At 38.5% G+C, this 19598-nt stretch overlaps 1 protein-coding gene across 1 annotated transcript in view; it reads right to left on the bottom strand.

Moving 5' to 3' along the window:
- Positions 1–248: 248 nt before the first annotated feature.
- The window catches only part of C7 (complement C7), a 43791-nt gene continuing 24441 nt past the window's right edge, over positions 249–19598 (bottom strand). The window contains exons 11-18 of the mRNA XM_006919511.1: positions 19090–19318; positions 16985–17162; positions 14544–14631; positions 12772–12904; positions 8956–9147; positions 5300–5390; positions 2878–3062; positions 249–1371 (exon numbers count right to left, since the gene is read on the bottom strand). Of these exons, the coding sequence (XP_006919573.1) occupies positions 1190–1371; positions 2878–3062; positions 5300–5390; positions 8956–9147; positions 12772–12904; positions 14544–14631; positions 16985–17162; positions 19090–19318 (1278 nt within the window). The 3' untranslated portion in view covers positions 249–1189. The remainder of the gene's footprint in view (positions 1372–2877; positions 3063–5299; positions 5391–8955; positions 9148–12771; positions 12905–14543; positions 14632–16984; positions 17163–19089; positions 19319–19598) is intronic.

Raw genomic sequence — 19598 nt, 5'->3', positions numbered from 1 at the left:
TTACGTGTCAATCATAACTCAGTAAAGTAGTTTAAAAACTGAAAATATATTTAAAAGAACACACTAGCCATTCTTTAAAATTAAACATAATACGGATCAAAATGTTTCAAAGAATAGTATCTTTAATTAGTATTTTAATCATTATCATTTTAACTGAAGTTTTTTTGTAAACGTATTTATCGGTATCAGAAAAATACAGAGATATTATTTGTATACAAAAGCATATTTTAAATTCCATTTAAGCCCACTCATTTCATCTCCTACAGCTGTCTTTTTGTTTTGACAAAGAATGAATAAGGAATAAACAGAATGTCAATGCTTCAATTCGATCTACCTCTATAGCTCCCCGAAAAATCTAGGCATGTATCCATCCGCATTAAGAGAAAACCATCCTTACAAATATTGAATCACTCAATAGCTCAGGCACATACTGATGCTTCCTGCAAAAGGAAAGGGATGGGGAAGGAGGAGGAGCAAATTGCATGTCTTGTGTTGGACATGTACTTAAAAAAAAAGCCCCAAATGGAAGACTGCCTTGTATTTGTTCTTAGACAAGAAGGCAGAAGATGCCCGTGACTAGAGCATGATGAATTTGGATCTAACAATTCAGTGGTTCAATCTCCTGCTGAGATTAGGAATTCCTACATGAGATGCTTGAGTCAATGAGGTGATATGTGAGATTATTAGTTGTGATGGAATAATTGTATCTGTCTTTTTCCATTCACAGTCCCCTTTGTATTGTTTTACTGAAGGAAGCCAATCTTTCTAAGTGTGTTCTGGCTCATGGGCAGGGTCAGTGATACTTAAAAGGTTCATAAGGCTGAATGGAGCATTCGAGTTGCTGTAGTCTAATCCTCTAATTTTTCGATTAAAAAGTCAAGATCCAGAGAAGTTAGCATTTTTTCCAAGAACACAGTTAGCTCATGCAGAGGTTCATGAATATTCTTCATCTTGACTGACATTAAAAAAAAGAAGAAGAAAAAGAGTATCTGGATTCTGGTTTGGCAGAACAAAGGGTTGTGTTTATGCGAGTGGCTGGAAGTTAAGGGGAGAAGTGGACACTGGGAAGGAAAGAGGGAGAATATTCCTCCATGCTCGAGAAGTTGTCTGAAGTGCTCAGTTATGTGGGTGTTTTAACTCATCCATGGCACGCTGCTGGATTCTCGCAATCCTATGGGCACCCGGGAGCCTACTGGACTTCCGCCTCACAGGGCCCTATGCTGGTGATGGAGATGCTCTGCCCTCGGCACCTCAGCGTGCCAGCCTCACACTCCGTCATTGTCTGCTCCTTGCCGTTCACTTCCACACAGATGCTAATCCCTTCTTCCTCGCACTCGGATGCTTCTCTGCAGATACATTTGCTGCTCTGAGCTGGAAAATAAGCAAGAGAGGCTTAATGGCACATTGTGGAGATGGGAGGGTGAAGACACATTACCTCCAAAGTCACGTTGTGGTAATTAGAGAAAGCTAAGGAAGCTCCTGCCTTGAGTGATGGAATCAGTTAATCCCAGGAGAAGCAGTAGAACCAGGAAAGAGGTATTTTGCTCGGCTCACAATAAGCAGGTGTCAGACTTGCTATTGGGCAGTTCTTCCAAGTCAAAAGCTGTCCAGCTCTCTCCTACTCTGGGGTGCTGTCTAGGTGAGTCAGAACCTGAGTGTGACCCTTCAACCCCCAGACCAAATGATGAGACCTCAGCAAAGAGCCAAGTGGCAAGGGTCAAACAAAGAAAAAGAACCAAAGAATTCAACTTCCCTTGAGAGAGAGGGCATGAAATGCAAAAGGCTTAATATCCCACAGAAACAATTGACAGATGAGTTAGGGAGGGTAGCACTGTGTGCTCTGAAGTTTTGAGGCTGGAATACACCAGCCAAGTGTCTCCAAAAGGAGAATAACAAGGTCAGCCAGCTGACGGTGGTGACTGCCAAACCCAAAGTGTCTCAGAAGTGGCTAGAGTTATGCATGTCATCATCTGTGCCCTAAATTGTGATGGAAATGAGGGGGAAGATGCCCGTGGGTACAGACCAGGAGAAGAAGGGCCTGCAGAGACCTTATAGATCACATAGTCCAGCTCCCAAATTTACATATGGGGAAACTGAGGGCAGTGACTTGGGTCCGGTGACCCAGATCTTCCCCTTTGAGGTATAGCTGAAACCATGGAGAGGTGGGCCATGCTAGTTGTGGTACTTCAGATCGATATAAGTGCTACTTGGACATAGCACTAGCAAATGTTGAATCACAACTCAAGAAAGTGACTCCTCTTTCAATTCTCTTCAAATCCTTGATTCTTTCTAGGAGAAAGGGTCAGCTTGGCACTGGTATTCTTTTAACACCACCCTAACACTTTCTAAACTGCCTTCATCCCAAAGAAATAGCATCCTTCAAGCTCCTAGCAGCATCTGGCTAGAATCTATAACCTTATTTTGTTTTATTGTACGTATTTTTATAGTTACCTAATATGTATGGCAAGTGAGATTTCCTTTTAAGAAAATAATATAAAGTTTCTTTTTTTAAAGTTTTTAAGAAAGTAATATAAAGTTTCTTCTTTCGTTATTTTCTGTGGGTCTAGTTTTTTTAAATGAGAATATAATATGGATAATATAAGAGCAAAACAAAAATCATGAGGGTGGAATGAAAATCACAGATTTGGAGAGGACATGTCGACTATCAGGTATGGATTCTTGGCCTCCAGGTACTCGACCCACCCGCTCCCCGGGGAAGGCAGTGAGGAGAGCAGTTCACTCTCAGACTAGTCTGAGTTGTTCACATTTTCAGGAAATTGCTTTGATCTGCTGCTAAGCTAGAAAACTTTTTTTCTTTAAAACCTCAGCACTATTACTTAAGCATTCGTATAGTGACAAATGTAAAATGCTCCTTACCATCACATTTTCCCCACAGCGGACACATGCCACAAGCTTTGTCCACGGAGGCAGGTAGAGTGCAGCTCTCCCTTCCCAGAAGAGTGTAATTTCTACCCTGACAGTGGAGAACATGCATCTTGCAAACTGTCAGAGGCAGGATCCTTTTGCTTCTCTCATCCCGAGCACATACATCCAAGGAGGATCTGAAACAAATTTTGTAAATTATATTATTTACAAGATTCTTATTTTCAAAAGCCAAGGATGAGAAGTGAAAGGTGAGGCTCTGAGCTCAGTGCCTCAGATGTTATCACTCACAGCAAACAGATGGAAAAGAAACTCAAATCCCCTTTATTGCTAGGGCCCACCCCATTCAGATCTCCAAAACACATTTTTCTCTTTATTTGCTCACAATTTTTACCAGCTTAGCTACCTAGTGTTGATCTAGTTTTATCTAGAACAGATCAGATACAGCAGATTGGAACAGGCAAGGTCTGTTAGGGACAGCTGGTGAATTGACAAGGAAGGAGACAGAAGACACACAAAGATCAAACACTCAGAGATTATAGTTAAATGGGACCGCTGACTGCAGGAGAAATTTAGCTCTCCCAGCCCAGCAGCCCTGTCCATATCATCATAGTTCATGTCCATATCATAGTTCATGTCCATATCATAGTTCATGTCCACATCATAGTTCATGTCCATATCACAGCATTGTCCAACAAAATTGATGACTGAATCCTCGAGGGAAGATGAAACTAATTTTTGATACTATTTTTTAGTGTTTATGTTTATGAAATAGTTTAGAAATATTTCCATAAATAATTGTTACTTTTTTTCTTAAGCATTGCTGCTAAAGTGGTAAAATCCAGTTTTTTAGAAATGTCACTAATAAAAACAACCATGTTACTGAATGCTGATGAATAAGGAAGGCATTAATGTAGTAAAACCTTAGACAACAAAGTATTTTTGTATAGTAGATGGAGTCTACATTTCCTTATATATTTATTTAGCTCTAATATTCTCTTTTCTGACCAAGAGCTAAATTTACTTGGAGTTATTTACATAATGAAAACAAATTCTCGTATCTCTCTTTTATCTGCTTATTTAAACTTCAAATAGAACTACTCAGAACAACTTAAAAGGCAGAAACTTTACAAGGCCACCTTGTTCTTAGTATCTGAGATGAAAACTCACACTATGTCTATAAATAGCAGGTTGCAGATAAACTAAATGAATCAGAGAAGTTGGAAAGAGGATGAAAGTGAATCATTAAAATAAGCAATGATTTATAGAAAATAACAGCACAGTCAGAATAGTCTGGGCCAATCACCATTGCCATTTACACTATCACATTGTATTCTCCTTGACACAAGAAGTTACTTTCTGTAAGATACCATCACAATCACCATTACCCACTGCAGGTGCTCACGGAGTTGGATGTATACTTTGATGACAATAATAATTGAAAGCCAAGTAATTGGCCAGTAAATTTGTGTTCTGATTTTTAACCTTAAAGATAACCAGGGGCCTGGCTACCTCCCATTTGCCTCTCTCTCTTCTCCACTCTTCCACCCTGCCTGGAAGGCTGACATGTGCGACCCCTATCAACAGACTTCTTTCTCCTCTAGCTTTGGGTGCATTCGATCAATGGGGAGCATGACTAGGAGATTGAAAGGAGGAAGGAGAGTACAGCTGGGGTGTGTGTTCCCTTGGCTCACTTCTGGGGGATCTCTGGGGTCCCTAAATTGAGGGACTCAGCTCCTCCTCAGCTGCCACCTCCACAGCTTCCTCTCTCTGCCCAGGTTTTCGCAAATGTTCCTCTCCTCGCTCCTTCAGACCTGGGCGTGACTATATACCCCAACTGTGATCCTGTGGCTTGAACACTTCAGTCAAGAGTCCTACTTATAAATTTCCTCTGTCCTAATTTAATCGTGCCATCTATATCCAACTAGGATCATAACACAGACATCTAATAACTACTTCAGACGCCCTCCTATGATAGAGTGACTTCAAGTTGGGCGGCATTCTTATAATGCAATCCAGAGACATAGACATTTCGGGAATCAGAAAAGCAGCTGTTTTTTTCACTATCGGTATTGCTTTAAGAGTTTATGTGTCAAGGGAATTTCAGTCCTAATCCTCTCAGTCTTTAAATCCTCAGGTGACAGTTTTGTCATTTTGCACCATTTTATATATAGAACAAGCAGTGCTCAAGCAGTCTTTCAGTCTTTCTCTAGACAGATTAGAACACTGCTTAATGCCACCAGTTGTCAGCTCTAGTGACCCAGGCAAATAATAGGGATCAGATGGAACAGATTAAAATGCAAAGATCCTTAACCCTTGGTAAGCAACACCTTTGCTCTAACAGAGACTAGCCTCTAAGAAATTTTTTATCTTGAATAAAATAAAACAGAGAGAAGTGAGCAAACACAGAGCTTACCCACATTCGTAGGGTAATTTACAAACACATCTGGAATTCTGCAGTTTCTCCCAGTGCTGACATTTAGGCACTGCCTGTGTCAAAATGGTATCTAAAAGAAAAAGAGAAGGGAGATACCATCATTAGAAGAGCTTCTTCACGGTAAACGACGTATTGATTTAATTGTTGAACTAGGCTCTCTAATATTCTCAACTGCCACAAGTTTATACTGTAAAAAAATAAATCTGTAAAGCATTTTACAAGAGATTAAGCATTCCTAGGAGCACCCTACACATAATTTCGTTGGTCATGGTAGCTACTATTTCTTGAGCATTTTCTATTAGCCATGTACTTTTCTACATTGTGATATATAATCCTCCTTAAGAGATGAAGAAATTAAGAGTCAGAAAAGTTAGGAAGTTGGTGCTAATTCATGCATTTCACAAATTGGCCAACACAGGGTTTTAAGTCCACGTTTGTCTGAATCAAGGCCAGTAGGACAGGCTCCCTTTCATCAAGAAACTGGTTTTTATAAATTGTTGTGTGGACTGCATGTTGCCCACAATACCTACAATAGGACAGAAAACAGAAACATAACTTGACCTATACATGGAGAACTCTCTGGTATCTCCAGGGGATCTACAATAACCTGTCATATGTAATGTCCAAGTGGCCTCTCCTCAACAGTGAGTAAATGTCTGGAGTGAGTAAACGTGAGTAAATTTTATGTTAAAATTCGTTCTATTGCTTTATGTTTTCTACAAACTGGCCAAAAGTCAATTTTCATTCTAATGTTGACAGAAAAACACCTTGATTCAGCTTCAAGAGCATAATTTGACTGCCATTGCCTTGGCTATACCCGACTACCATGTGAATAATCTACAACACTCTATTTCCACCTCCTGCCAGCTTCTTTACAATGGAATTCGGTGACATACACTTTTGCATCATAAAACTAATTATCTGTTGGATAGATCTATGCAGCAGTAAAGAAGAGATGAAGAGCATGTTTTTATGGATACACAAACTGTGGAATATTTTCTTACCTTGGAAAACTTAAGAGCTTTAAATCTGACAGGAAAATCTTGTCAACAAATTATAAATTTGTAAAAATGGTAGCAATTCGAAGTTCCCCTGCCATGTCTAGCAATGTCTGTAACAAGTATTCTTTAAACACTTCCCTTTAAAATGATATCCTACATGCAATGTGGTATCTTGAATTGTATCCTAGACCATAAAAAGAACATTAGTAGAAAAACTGGTGCTGTATGAACAAAGTATATATTGAGCCAATAGTATTATAATAATATTAATGTCTTAGTTTTGACCAACTAAATTATATCAAGTTATATGGGATGTTAATATTATGGAAAAATGGGTAAAGGATTTGCAACTTTTGTCAAACCTAAAATTATCCCAAAATAAATATTTTTTAATGGTATTATATAGAACAGTGCTTCTCAACCAGGGGCAATTTTGCCCCCTAGGGACATATGGCAGTGTCTAGAGATATTTTTGGTTGTCTTGGTTGTCAGCACTTGGGTGGGGGTTGGCGGGGGGTGGGAAGTTGCTGCCGACATCTAGTGAGTAGAGACCAGGGATGCTCTAAACGTACTACAGTGCATAGGTGCATAGGATAGGCTCCCACGACAAAGAATTACCAGGCCCAAAATTCCAATAGTGCTGGCATTAAGAAAAGCCTAATCCAAATGCACCCAAACTAAACTTTAATGGTAAAGACACATAAATTAGTTCTGCATTATAGTTAGAAGTTTCTTTGTTAATCATTCATAAGGATGAAATTTGAGATTTTAAATGTTTTCTAAAAGTTATTATAATTTCTTTGTAAAAAATCACTTAAACCAAAGCTTTGTTTTCTTTGTAGCTTAATTAACCAAATAAACATACTCTTAGGGCCCACCTAGAGTATGCATCTTTACTGTTTTAAAACCCAATTACCCTCGCATCAACACTAAATACTGATGGAGGAGGGGGAGGGCTTAGTGTTTCTTGGGTGCGGTTTCATTTCTGGGGGATGAAAGTTTCTGGGGATGGATGGTGATGATGATGGTGATGGTTGAACAATAATGGGAATGTATTTAATGTACTAACTGTACATTTAAAAATGGTTAAAATGGTAAATTTTATGTTATGTATATTTTACCACAATAAAAATGACTACTGACACAGCAGGTATTTTAAAACATTAACTTTGGAGGCCAACTAATCTGGAAATTTTTGTTTATTATAGACCTTCTTAAAGGGTAGTTATTATTGTTATCCACATCTTTTGAAAAACATGCAGGTCTGAAACATTTCCTTAATTAAAACGTTAATAGAATTTGCCACTGAGTGGGAGAAATACCAATCGTACTATAAAATGACTGAAGCAGACATTTTAGAAAAACAAGCATATAATCTCATTTGGAATTAAAGAGCAATCTCATCAACTGTACATTGTTCTCTTTAATTTTAGAATTACTTGCAACTTACTGAGTTTTGTTAACCAACGTCACTATAATAAAAATTTAAAAATTAAAATTAAAAACAAATAAAGGAAATGAGCTATCAAGGCAAAAAATAATAATAATTTTAGAATTACTAGCACAAGTCTATTACTTCAAATACCCCAAATAAATTCATATTTATGCTTCAGTGTAGGTAGAAAATAAAACTGTCTGATATGGGCCTTTGACAGCTGAGGTGCACATGAAGATTGGCACGGCGGGCATCCCATTGGACGTGCCGCCCTCCTACTCTGTCCTCGCTGATCTATTTAACACCCCATGTCTGCCGTCAGTCATGGAGTGCTCCACGTAGCTTTCTGTTTTCAGTTGTGACCATCTAATTCACTTAATAGTATCATTCGTGGAATCTAGTATTTCCTTCTCACTATAAGAGACAAATTTCAGTATTGAATTAAAAATTATACACTAGAGAAATAAAAATGCCATATAAAATATACAAGTGAGTTTTTCTTCTTTCCTGTTTTTGTTTCAAACATATATTTTTTCATTTATTTAAAAAATATGAACAAGAAAGAAAGAAGTCATTTTAAAAAACAAATCCATCTCATCTTAAATATCTCTAGAAAAAGAAATACTTTGGCTTTCCAAATCTCTTCCTACTTTAAATTTAAAAAAAAAAAATTTTTTAATTTGCCTAATAGTCAAAATAGTAGATTTTTAGATTTCCACTATTAAGAACTTTACAAACTACAATACTTTTTCTTCAATAGTTTGTTTTGCTGTGTTAAATGTAAATGCTTTTACATTTTTGATTTCGATAATACTAATAAACTCCCTGATATCACAGAAATGAAATATTCAGAATTTTACATAAATTATAATCTCAACTCTGTACTTAAGAAAAGTAAGTTTAAAAAATCAAAAGGAAACCAGAAATTAACTTAAAAAATTTTTTTGGCACCATAACAAATATGAAGTTAATATCTGATATAAAAAATTTCAGTTTTGCCTTTCTTTGCATTCCATGAGTCTATCTGTGCTGTGTAAAAAAATCTGCTATCCAGTCTATGAACTGACTCATATTCACAGCAGGGTGGGGATGGAGGGAAGGACTAACAGTTATGGCGATTCAGTGCCCTAAAAGACCGCCACGAAGACTCTTAGTCACTTGAGTGCAGGTGTCCTTGGACAGACCTAGCAACCACTCACCTTTTTGCACACACCGGACATTCTTCACCTCAGGACTCCACTTAAGGCTGGATCCACAGAGAAATGTTGAAGGACCTTCTAAGGACATGCCACCTGAACAGGAAAAGGTCACCTTCTCGCCAACTGTGTAGAAAGGTTTGTGGGGATGACTCTGTATGCCTTCTATCAGTACAGGTAGAACACAGGCAATTTCTAAAGATAAAAAGTAGAAAATAAGAGTCATTGCTTTCCAAAATCATCTTTAAGAAAAAACGACATCCTTGAATGGCGCCGATATGCTTGCTTTGCTTTTTCACATGAGAGGACAAGGAGGAAGAGATAAGTTCACTCTTTAGAGTGCCCTAAAAGTCCCACAGTGCCTGGTATGTAACTGGCCAAAGAATGACTGAACACCAAAACAGTTCCCACCCTCCCACACCTACCTTCAAAGCAATGTGATAACTTAAAATGAATAAGCCTTATAAATAGAGTCCTAAAGTCCAGCCAGCTGTCAAAACCAGAGTTTTCACAGTTTTCACTTATTTCTCTGGTCTGGTTAAATCCCACTATTATTTTCCTAAGAGCTGTATTTATTTGCATATCATTAGCATATATCCAGTTCAATATTTTACTATCTGAATTTTTAAAGAATGGCCTTTTAACCTCGAAACTATAAAAGTGTCAAATGTTATTTGGCTTCCTATCTCTATTATTTCTTGTTTGATTATGTTCATTAGCTCAAATCTTCTATGTGAAAACAAGCAAAGAGAAAAATGAGAAGCATGGATAGTTATAGAAAGCAAGTCAGAATTCACAATTTAAAAAATCTTGGCAATCTTGCTAATGGACTTTGGACAATATTCTACAAAATACTGCTCTATTTCTGTGTCATTTTCATCATTAAATTCATTTACTCATTCTTTCAAAAACAGCATCCTATTGAGTGCCTATATTTTGCCAAGTGTGTTGTGTGCTGCTGGGGATACAACAAGATACAAGTTACATATTCTGCCTTCAAACAGCTAATAATCTAGGATCAGATTTGTTTGTTTCTGGCCATGACACAATTGCTGGCTTCTCAATCATGTTCCCACCGAAAGAGAAAAGGCTGTACAAAAGTAAAAGTAAAAGAAACAATATTCTGAAAGCATCAGAGAGCTATTCAGGCAATGGAAGTTTTGAAGGTTCAAGATTCTAAAAAGAAAGGAAGTCTAAAGTGGTAACTGCCACATTCGGTATTGCCATTCTCCTTGAGGTGTTTGTAAATTAGAAAACTAAATGCCGAAAGGCTGCTAAATTGAGGAGAAAGCTGCAGCTCAAAGGTGGAAAAACTAAGTAGAGCTTTTAGCAGACTCATGGGGTTAGGAAGTCAGAAATAGTGTCCAGTGCTGTTGAAAAGGAGGGACGTAGGTAGAAATTCCATACTAACATTTCAGTTGGGATCCCTGAATGGCCACGCATCAGGAATAATGGTAAACTGGGTATAAACCAGCCTCACTGCTTGCCAGAGACAAAACTGAATCTTCTGTAGAGGAAGATCATTATCCAAAGCCTTAAATTATTCCTTTAATTTTTCATACATAAAGTCTAGTATTCAATCAAAACTAATCTAACATTTAAAAGATAAGAATTGACTAAAATAATTTTTAAAAAAAAATCATAGAAGCAGATCCACAGCACATCCATACAATGGGATTAATAGACATTGACTTTGAAATAACTGTGATTAACATGTTGGGGGAAAAATTAAATGACAAGATGGAAATTTCAACAGAGAATTAAAAAGTATAGAAAAGTAGACAAATAAAATACCTAGAATTGGTATTGAAATTAAGAACTCAGTAGAGCACCTAAAAGCAGATTATATACACAACTGTACAGAGAATTAATAAACTGTAAGATAGCTCAATAGAAAATATTTAGAATAAAATAAAGAGGGGAAATAATGTAAAATGAAGAAAATAATGTATGATATATATATAGCTATAGATACAGATATATAGATATAGATATAGATATATAGTCTATAATATGTATCATGTGTGTCTCATGAGAAGAGATGAGTGAGAATGGGACAGATTGATGGTTTGAGGACACAATGAATGGTCAAGAATTTCCCATTAACAAAGAACACTAAAGCACAGTTTTGAGGGCTTTGAGTATCAACCAGCATAAAGACAAAGAAAATTACACCAAATCACATCAGAGTAGAATTGTTTCTGAAAAACAAAGACAAAAAATGTTTTTCTTAAAAGCAGCCAGACAGAAAAATATGATTTTCAGAGAAACAGTAAGCCCAGGAGTTGACTTCTCACTAGAAAACAATGAAGTCAGAAGTAATGTAATAAAATCTTTGCAGCGGTCCCCGACCTTTGATACCAGGGACTGGTGCGCCTATGAAAATCTGCAGTCAAATGCTCTATCACTGAGCTATACTCCCTCCTATGAGAATCTAATGCTGATGATCTGAGGTGGAGTTGAGGCAGTGATGCTTGCACTGGAGAGCGGCTGCAAATCCAGATGGAGCTTCACTTGCTCACCTGCCACTCACCTCCTGCTGTGCGGCCCGGTTCCTAACAGGCCACTGACCGGTACCAGTCTACAGCCCAGGGGATGGGGATCCCAGAAAGAAAATAACTGCTAACTTATAATTCGTTATCCAGTAAAAATATACTTCAAAAATTAAGATAAAATAAAGACATTTTAAGGTGAACAAAGACTTGGACTGTTTCACAATATAGGGAAAAAACCTCTTCAAGCAGAAGAATGTTATTAATCCTTTCATAGAACCAATTTTTGGCTTTATTATTCCTAGCTAGGGAATATTTATATTCCATTTTAGTAATTTCTGCTCAAGGACTCCATAGAGAGAGATGGAGAGACTGACAGAGAAAGAGACAGAATGAGAAAAGATCCTACAAATCAATGAAAAAAAAGATAGATGAACCAATAAAAAAAAATGGGCAAAAGATTAGACAGCCACTTCACCAAAGAAGATTTCCAATTGGCCAATAAACATGTGAAAACAGGCTTAACATCACTATTAGTAAGGAAAGTGCAAATTTAAAAATATTAATTAAAAAATTAGATATCACTACACACTCACCAATGTAGCTTAAAAATTTTAAAGATAGATGATCTCAAGTATAGGTGATAACATAGAGCGATCTTAACTTCTCAGGTGGTAAACTGGTACCATCATGAGGAAAACTGGTTGCACCTACTAAATCTAGTGTCTGTGTACCCTGTGACTCAGAAATTTCACTAACAGGTAAATACCCAAGAAATAAAACGTACACATGTGTTTTAGGGCGTTCCTCACATAGCACAGATTAACTGATAGAAGAAAAATATATTCCTACAACTCTGTCTATCCATCTGTGAAACAAACTTATACTGCGGTACAACTGAGATGGAAGCCAAGAGCAATGTTAAAATGATACAATATGCAAAAGGTCTTACTCAGGTGCCTACATCTGAATAGACCAGGATCCAAAGCATTTGAGGAAGTAAGCTGATTGTGGTACACTCCTAGTAATTGAATTCTAGAGCATGGCCTAATGGTTTTAGCGAGAACTGAGCTCCCCAGCCAATTCTAATTTGCACCAGTAACTTTAAAATCACAATAAAATGTGCCTCACTGAACAGTAGAGCTTTCGACTAGAGAATGCTGAGGGCTTTCTCAAGGCTCTCCTGAAACTTGGACAGAATCACATGAGGTTTTCAGCAAAGGGAGGTCAAGATATGGGGCACATGGTGAGCAATCACTTATCTGGATTCATTCTCATCTACATTATTCTCTCATCTTAAATTTAGTCTACAGCCGAGGCCACTCACTCTGACAATGCATTTCCCCAACAAGCCACTGTAAATCCTCTCCACATCTGGCAACAGGGTCTCCAATAAGAGAGTATCCTTCCTTGCAAGAATATACTATGTTTTTCCCAACAGGAAACATGGCACCTTCACCCTAAACAGAAATAAAAGATAAAGAGTATGTTTATTCTGCACTAACGAATGTTTCTTTAGATATATTTGGCCTATAAATCATGCCTTCTTCTAAACATCAGGCAATCTATGTTCAAATAACTGATTTAGAAATTGTCTATAAAAACATTTTTCCCCGTATAGTCCTAGCCAACAACATCGGTACCACCACTAGTTGAAATAAAGCCATTACTGTCACTGTACTGTAACTTATTGATTGCTCTCAAAATATCAAGCACTGTACTAAGCATTTTACTAAAATCACTGTAGTGGACACTGCCCAAGTGACTTCTTTCCTTTATATTTCCAGGGAAGGGCAATTTGTTAACAGATTTTAGAAGTGTCCTTGTCAGCCAACTCTTCATAGTAAAGTGTTATGGGCTGTTCGTTGACAATACTTCCTAACAAATGCCAGTCTGAACAGACAGAAGTGTTCAAGTCCCATTATCACATTCATGAAAGTTTGACTTTTATGAAGAGCACAACGACCTTCTCCCACCCCATTCTCCAACTCGTACCCTGTAAGTGAAGTGCTGCTGGGCTGGGTCAGATTCAAGGACATATCATTAGCCTACGATGCCAGGAGGCGAGCTTTCATGATGAAGCAAACAAGAATTTGAAGTCTGAGCCTTGAGTGAGTAATCATGCTTGCTTGGGGTCTCTCTTGATTTCCTTCCTTGTCTTTCTGGTTCTCTGCTACCCAAGGGCATGATGAAGACATCAGCCTGGGAGAGGATTTGGGGCTGTACCAGCTCTGCTATGGGCATTAGAACAAAATTCTACGGTGCCTTCTTCTCTCTCTCCATCTCTACACACACACACACACACACACACACACACACACTTCCTCCATCTCCCAACATATGGGAGGGAAAACTTCAGTAAAATACCAGTGAGTGTATGTTCGAGGGCCTGGAATTTGAGAGGCAAAATTGTTCGTGGAGAAAGCAAAGCTGGCAGCACTGAGAGTCCTGGTGAATAATATCTCCTATGTGAGCCAGGAAGAGACTTCACTGGGGTCTGGGGCCCAAGCCTCATCATAACAAGGAGTGAGAAGAACACAAGTAATATGGCCCCAAAGCCAAGAAAATTCCCTAGAATGACAAGTGACAGATGACTCATGTTCCTTCCTGAACAAGAAAAATGCCCAAAGTACAATGACTCATACCTCAGCAACACTGGCTAAATGTCTTATTGGTTCCTAGAATAAACCTAATACTTCATCACAAACCCCATATTTATGAGATTAAAAAAAGACTTCTTACAGTGGTAAGAGTAGGGAATGTTCTCATATTAAAGAACCTGCTTATAGATTCCTATTTTAGTGGAAATAAAAATGTGTAGCAGCCCTCTGGCATGATTACCTTTCTAATTCATTGGGCGACAGTACTGATTTACTTTACCAAGGAAGACAGACTGCCCTCTGCAGAATTCTAATCACCTTGGGCTAAAGAACAAAAGTCAGTCTAAAACCTACACCACTAAAACTAAAATGCACACATAAAATATTTTTAGCACTGTTTCATCATGGAAGAAAGACATGGATTGTGACAACAGTAGAGGGGTAGAACTTGGGGCAAAGAATATTTGTAAAGAAAAGATATAAATCTTTCATAACCAACTTGAACAAATCCATGTTCCAAATCAGGAGGTGATGGACAGAATTCCGTTGGAACCAAAGACAAAGAAAAACAATGTGGTTCAAGCAATCTGGAAGGAAAAGGAAACAAGTCATAATTAATGTGATGGATTTTCACAGCATAATAAATATTTTGCACTACAGTAAATGTTTCATTTGCATCTGAAGGGACTCCATTCATGTAAATGTTGTGATATTTTTGTCATTGTCAAGACCAAGTATCTGATCATATCCCTTGATAGAAAACTCAAACATAAACTCAAGCTTCCAAAAGATAGGTTAATAGTATGAAAAGCCAGCAGCAAAAAGAGAAAAATAAATAGAAGTCAGTGGACAGTGCACCTACTTTATGTGATTTCTAGAGGTCAACTGCCTCAGACCTACTTTTTCTCCTGCTGTTTGGTTCTGAAATTCCTTTAACAACAGAGAATTAATTCTGTATTAAAAATAAGGCAATTAGAGTTAGTGATCCTGCAAGGGAGGTAACAAAAAATAATAACTGTTTTTGATTGAGCATGACTATGTGTTTGGCACCTTGGATGTTGCTCTACAAATGTGTGTTCCCTCAGTTCACATTCACAGTAACCCTAGGAGATATGTGGGGGAAAAGCCTCAGAAAGTTTGAATAACTCATCCAAGGTTACAAAGCGAAAAATACCAAGGCTGGATTCATGTCTAATCAGTTAGCCTCTAATATCATGCTTTTTCTATCTCTCACAAGGCAATTAAATGGTGGTTTTCAGCAGTGCCTCCGAGGTCGATATACCACTGGAATTATCTCCACTCCAGAGATATTAAATCCGAGGGACAGTTTCACAAAGAGCCTGTCAGTGCTGCCTCCTGGCCTGAGTTGCTGGTATTCATGCTGCACTCTGAGGAAACTCAGAAAAGGGGAGCACTGATGATTATTTTCCTCTTTGTACTGAGGAAAAGGGGGAGATTTTCCCTTTTTGATCACAAAGAAGAGTGAAAATTCCTTCAATGACTTCCTTAGGATGTCCCTTTCCCTCCAGCTTTACGTCTAAAGGCAGAGGAAATATACCCATATGGGCAGAGACCTCATCTTCCCGGAGATGTGAACCCTGAAGCCAGCGTTCTCCTCCTCTCGTATTTCCGCATGCGTGCCACCTTCTTCAGTCTAGAGATATTGCTTATTGTTGGATTATGAGGCACCAAAGAGCTAGGGATACAGCGTCCCATCTCCCTATGCTTCTACCAGATTCCCAATTGTCACATCTTTGCTCAACTCTCGTGTCCTTTAAATTGTCTGCCTAGGACATTTTGTCAGTCCCTGATCAGAAGAGGTTAGTAAGGACAGTGTAAAACAGTAGAGAGTGGCATAAAGAATTCTGACCCAGAGGTATGATTCACCAACTAAACATTTTTGAGATGGCTTTTGCAAGGTCCCAGCAAACAGGAAGTTGGAGTTAGACAACTGGGCAAATTGGTCAAGATTGTAGCCATCTCAAGTGGCTACACTGAGACACAGGTTGTATACTTCCATCATAATAAGTTAATTGTAGTAAGTGACAATGAGACCTGTAACATTTTCGCCAGGCTTATAAGTAAAAACTGGATGTAATGAGATTTTTCAATATTAGAAATGACTAAGGGAGAATATATTTTAGATCATTTGCCAAAGTAGCAATGTATTTCCTACAATTTAACTTAAGGCCGAGAAGAAAATTGCTTTAAAAAAAAAATAGATCCAAAAGATTACAGGTGGGGAATTGTTAAAGTATGCTCATAATCAGGTGGAGATTGAAGAAGCACAACTAAAAGACTTGTGGACTGACTAACATGGCAACTGTGGATTGAGCAAAAAGGGCTACAAATTCAGGAGCACTAAGGCAGTAGAAGGAATCACAACATGTGAACTTCTTAATTAAAAATGTTTTGACTTAAAAAAAAGATATTAGCCCTTGTTTAATCTCAAATAAATAAACAAGACAGAGCGGTATATCTGAAAATACAACTATTTTTGAAGACATCACATGCCAGGCACCGTACTAATGACTTTACATGCTTAATCTCATTTAATGCTGACAGCATCCTATTATCTTTTTATCTACTATTATTATCCTAATTTTAGAGGTGTGGCAAGTAACTGGCCCAAGGTCGCACAGCAAGTAGATGGCAGATCTGCTTGATGCCAAAGCTGCGACTCAGTATCTACTGGGCCAGACTGCCTCCCGGTTACCCGGCCTTTTGTAACAATGTGTCAGAAAAACTTGAAACACAAGTGCAACGTGGCCGCTACAGGTCTCCCTCCTTCAACTGACCCCAGTGCTAAGGGCAAAGCAGTCACTGATAAAAATCGCCATTTAACTTTTAAATTATCTAGTAGCAGCGATCACGTATTCCACGAGCACTGCAGAGGGCGCTGTGTTCTGGGGAATTGCCAGGAGGTCTGGTCTCCATTACCGAAGATGTTTCAGCTCCTCGTCTTCGTCTCCGCACTGCCTGCTTTCCGAGGCTTCTCCAATACAGGATTTCCCGCCCCCACTGGGAGATGGGTTATTGCATTTTCGAGTCCTTGTTTTCTTCCCTTGAACACAGGGGCCCCAAGAGGACCAGCAATTCCAACCTCCATCTATCCCTCCTGTACGATAAAAAAGAGTTTGTTCAGAAAGTACTTAGAGAGGAGGATGTCAGAGCTTAGTGATAAGCTTCCTGCGCATGTGGTCGTTGGCGAAGAGTGATTTATTACCTTCACGTTCACCGAGGGCTTCCCCCAGGGCCAGAACGTCTGCACACTGACTAGGATTGCCCATATCCTAGGGCTGCATTAACAAACTTCTTGCAATAATATCTTAAATTTGCTTATAATTTAACAATCCTTTCAAAGCACTTTCACATACATCATATCATTTATTTACATCTCCCAAGAACAAATCCAGGTGGGCAGGAGGTCTGTGGCCATCTTCCTTTGATAGGCGCAGAATCTAACACAAAATAGTTAAATGCCATGCCCAACGTTATAATGGCTGCCAAGAGCCACATCCAGACTGTAACTTCAACTTATGACCGAGTTCAGGATCTTTTCATCATCTAACAGTCTCTCAATAAAGCAAATAACTTCCTATGGTTAAGGCAGTGCTAGGGCATGAGAAGGACATAACATACTGGCTACTTCAGGCTGCGGGTCCCAGAGCTGGCACGGTACAAAATAAGAAAGTGTATAAGTAGGAGAAATGCATTTACCACTCATTGGCATCCTTCTCCAATATTACACAAGGCACTTCCTCAATCCACCCTGGCCACCTTCTACCTCAGGGCCAATTCATAACTCACAGTCCTTTTAGTGTTTTCCCCCATCGTGATCATTGGGAGAGGCAAGAGAGAACTTGTACCATAGTCCAAGAACTTTGTTTTCCTAGTTAGAAACTGGTTTCAGAAACCATTCCCCAAAGCATTATTTTCCGGTAATGAATGGGTGTGTTTACTGCTCCTTAGCTATTTCTACCATGTAACCTACATCCCTCTTTGCCCTTCACTCCACACCCACTCCTCAGTATGACACACACACACCAAAACTAAACTAATTTGTATAATATGTTCCCATGATCTTCCTTATGCTTTTTTCTATTATTCGATACTGAGTTAATAAAGTAGTCCCCTGAGTATATATTAATAGGGGGTAAAAATAGCTTGATATATTATGATTGCTACCCCATTCCTTACCAGGAGAGGGAGCTTCCATTTTATCAAATAACTAGAAATCCAAGTCACAAAGGAATGAATCAGTGGTAGAATTTCAATTTACCAAGACAGGCCACTTGGGAAGACATTTGGAGGCAAGGTTGCCTTCCGAATGCTTGTCTATAAGCAACCATAGTTTAGTCATGTATTTATTCATTTATCAAATATTTATTGACTTCTGTGAATCGAGCCCTATGTCAAGTTCTGGAAATAAAGAAAGAAATCAGTCTGGAAAGCTCTTAAGAAATGAGCTTTCTAGAGGAGAGAGACATATAAATATAAAAACAAATTTACATAACTGTCTCATACTTTGCCTACTCATAAAGTGAACTTCACATAGCCCTGTAGTGAAGTGCTTAAACCAGTAAGCACACTGTTGAGCACACAGCAGATGTTCAACAAATATGTTCAAATAATTGATTGATGGGACATAATACAAAATAGAAATCGAGACGTTTCAAAGAGCTTGCCATTGGAAAAGTCAGGCAATGCAAACTCAAGCACCACAGCCTTGTTACGACAAAACCTTAATGGGATGACTATAGAAAAACAGAAGGTGTTTTAGGCACTAATCTATTCTAACGGAGAATGGGAAACGGCGGGCACAGTGGGTCTATTAATTCAGGCAGAAAATTAGAGACAGCAAAGAGTCTTGACTCCAACAGCTATTATCCAGAAGTGGGATAGAAAGGAAGATACTAAATTAAAATGCCAGTGAGAATTCCACCTCTCCATACACAAAGAAGGACACGCTAAGGTGCCAGAGGGAAAGGGTGATTCTCTTTTCAATAGGTCTAGCATAACGAGAGAAAATTCAGCACACCGACCTGCTTTATCCTCTGCGAGGACTCCTTGCTCACATGCCACACCAAATGTATATGGTTTGCAATGGCACTGACACTTGGTCCCTTCAACAGAGGCAATGCCACCATTTTGACAAGGCTGACAATGGCAGGGGTCAGATTCATCCAGATATTCCTCAAGAGCCCGTTTCAGGTATAGTCTTTTCACAGAGGCACAGGGTACTTCCTTTACCAGCTCATACAAAGGTGTCAGCTATATAGAAAAACACATCACAGTCAGAAATTGAGGTGTCGGGAGAGAATATTTTCTTTTTGGAATTTAGGCTCAGCCCTCGTTAAAACAAAATCAAAAGCCACTCTTACATGAATTCTGATTACTTCTTGTTCAAATAAAAAGAGGAAGCAAGTCACTATCCTTGCAAGACAATCGTAGGGAAAATTAGAACTGGCTAGGGAAGGAATAGTTTTTGTTTCTTGTGTGCATGTATAAAAAAAATATTTAAAACCAATAGGATATTTATTTTCTAGTTATT

The sequence above is a fragment of the Pteropus alecto genome, unplaced genomic scaffold (genome assembly GCF_000325575.1).
Source record: "Pteropus alecto unplaced genomic scaffold, ASM32557v1 scaffold338, whole genome shotgun sequence".
Lineage (NCBI taxonomy): Eukaryota > Metazoa > Chordata > Mammalia > Chiroptera > Pteropodidae > Pteropus > Pteropus alecto.
Note: the sequence above shows the minus strand (reverse complement) of the source record. Positions and strands in the feature narration are given on the sequence as shown.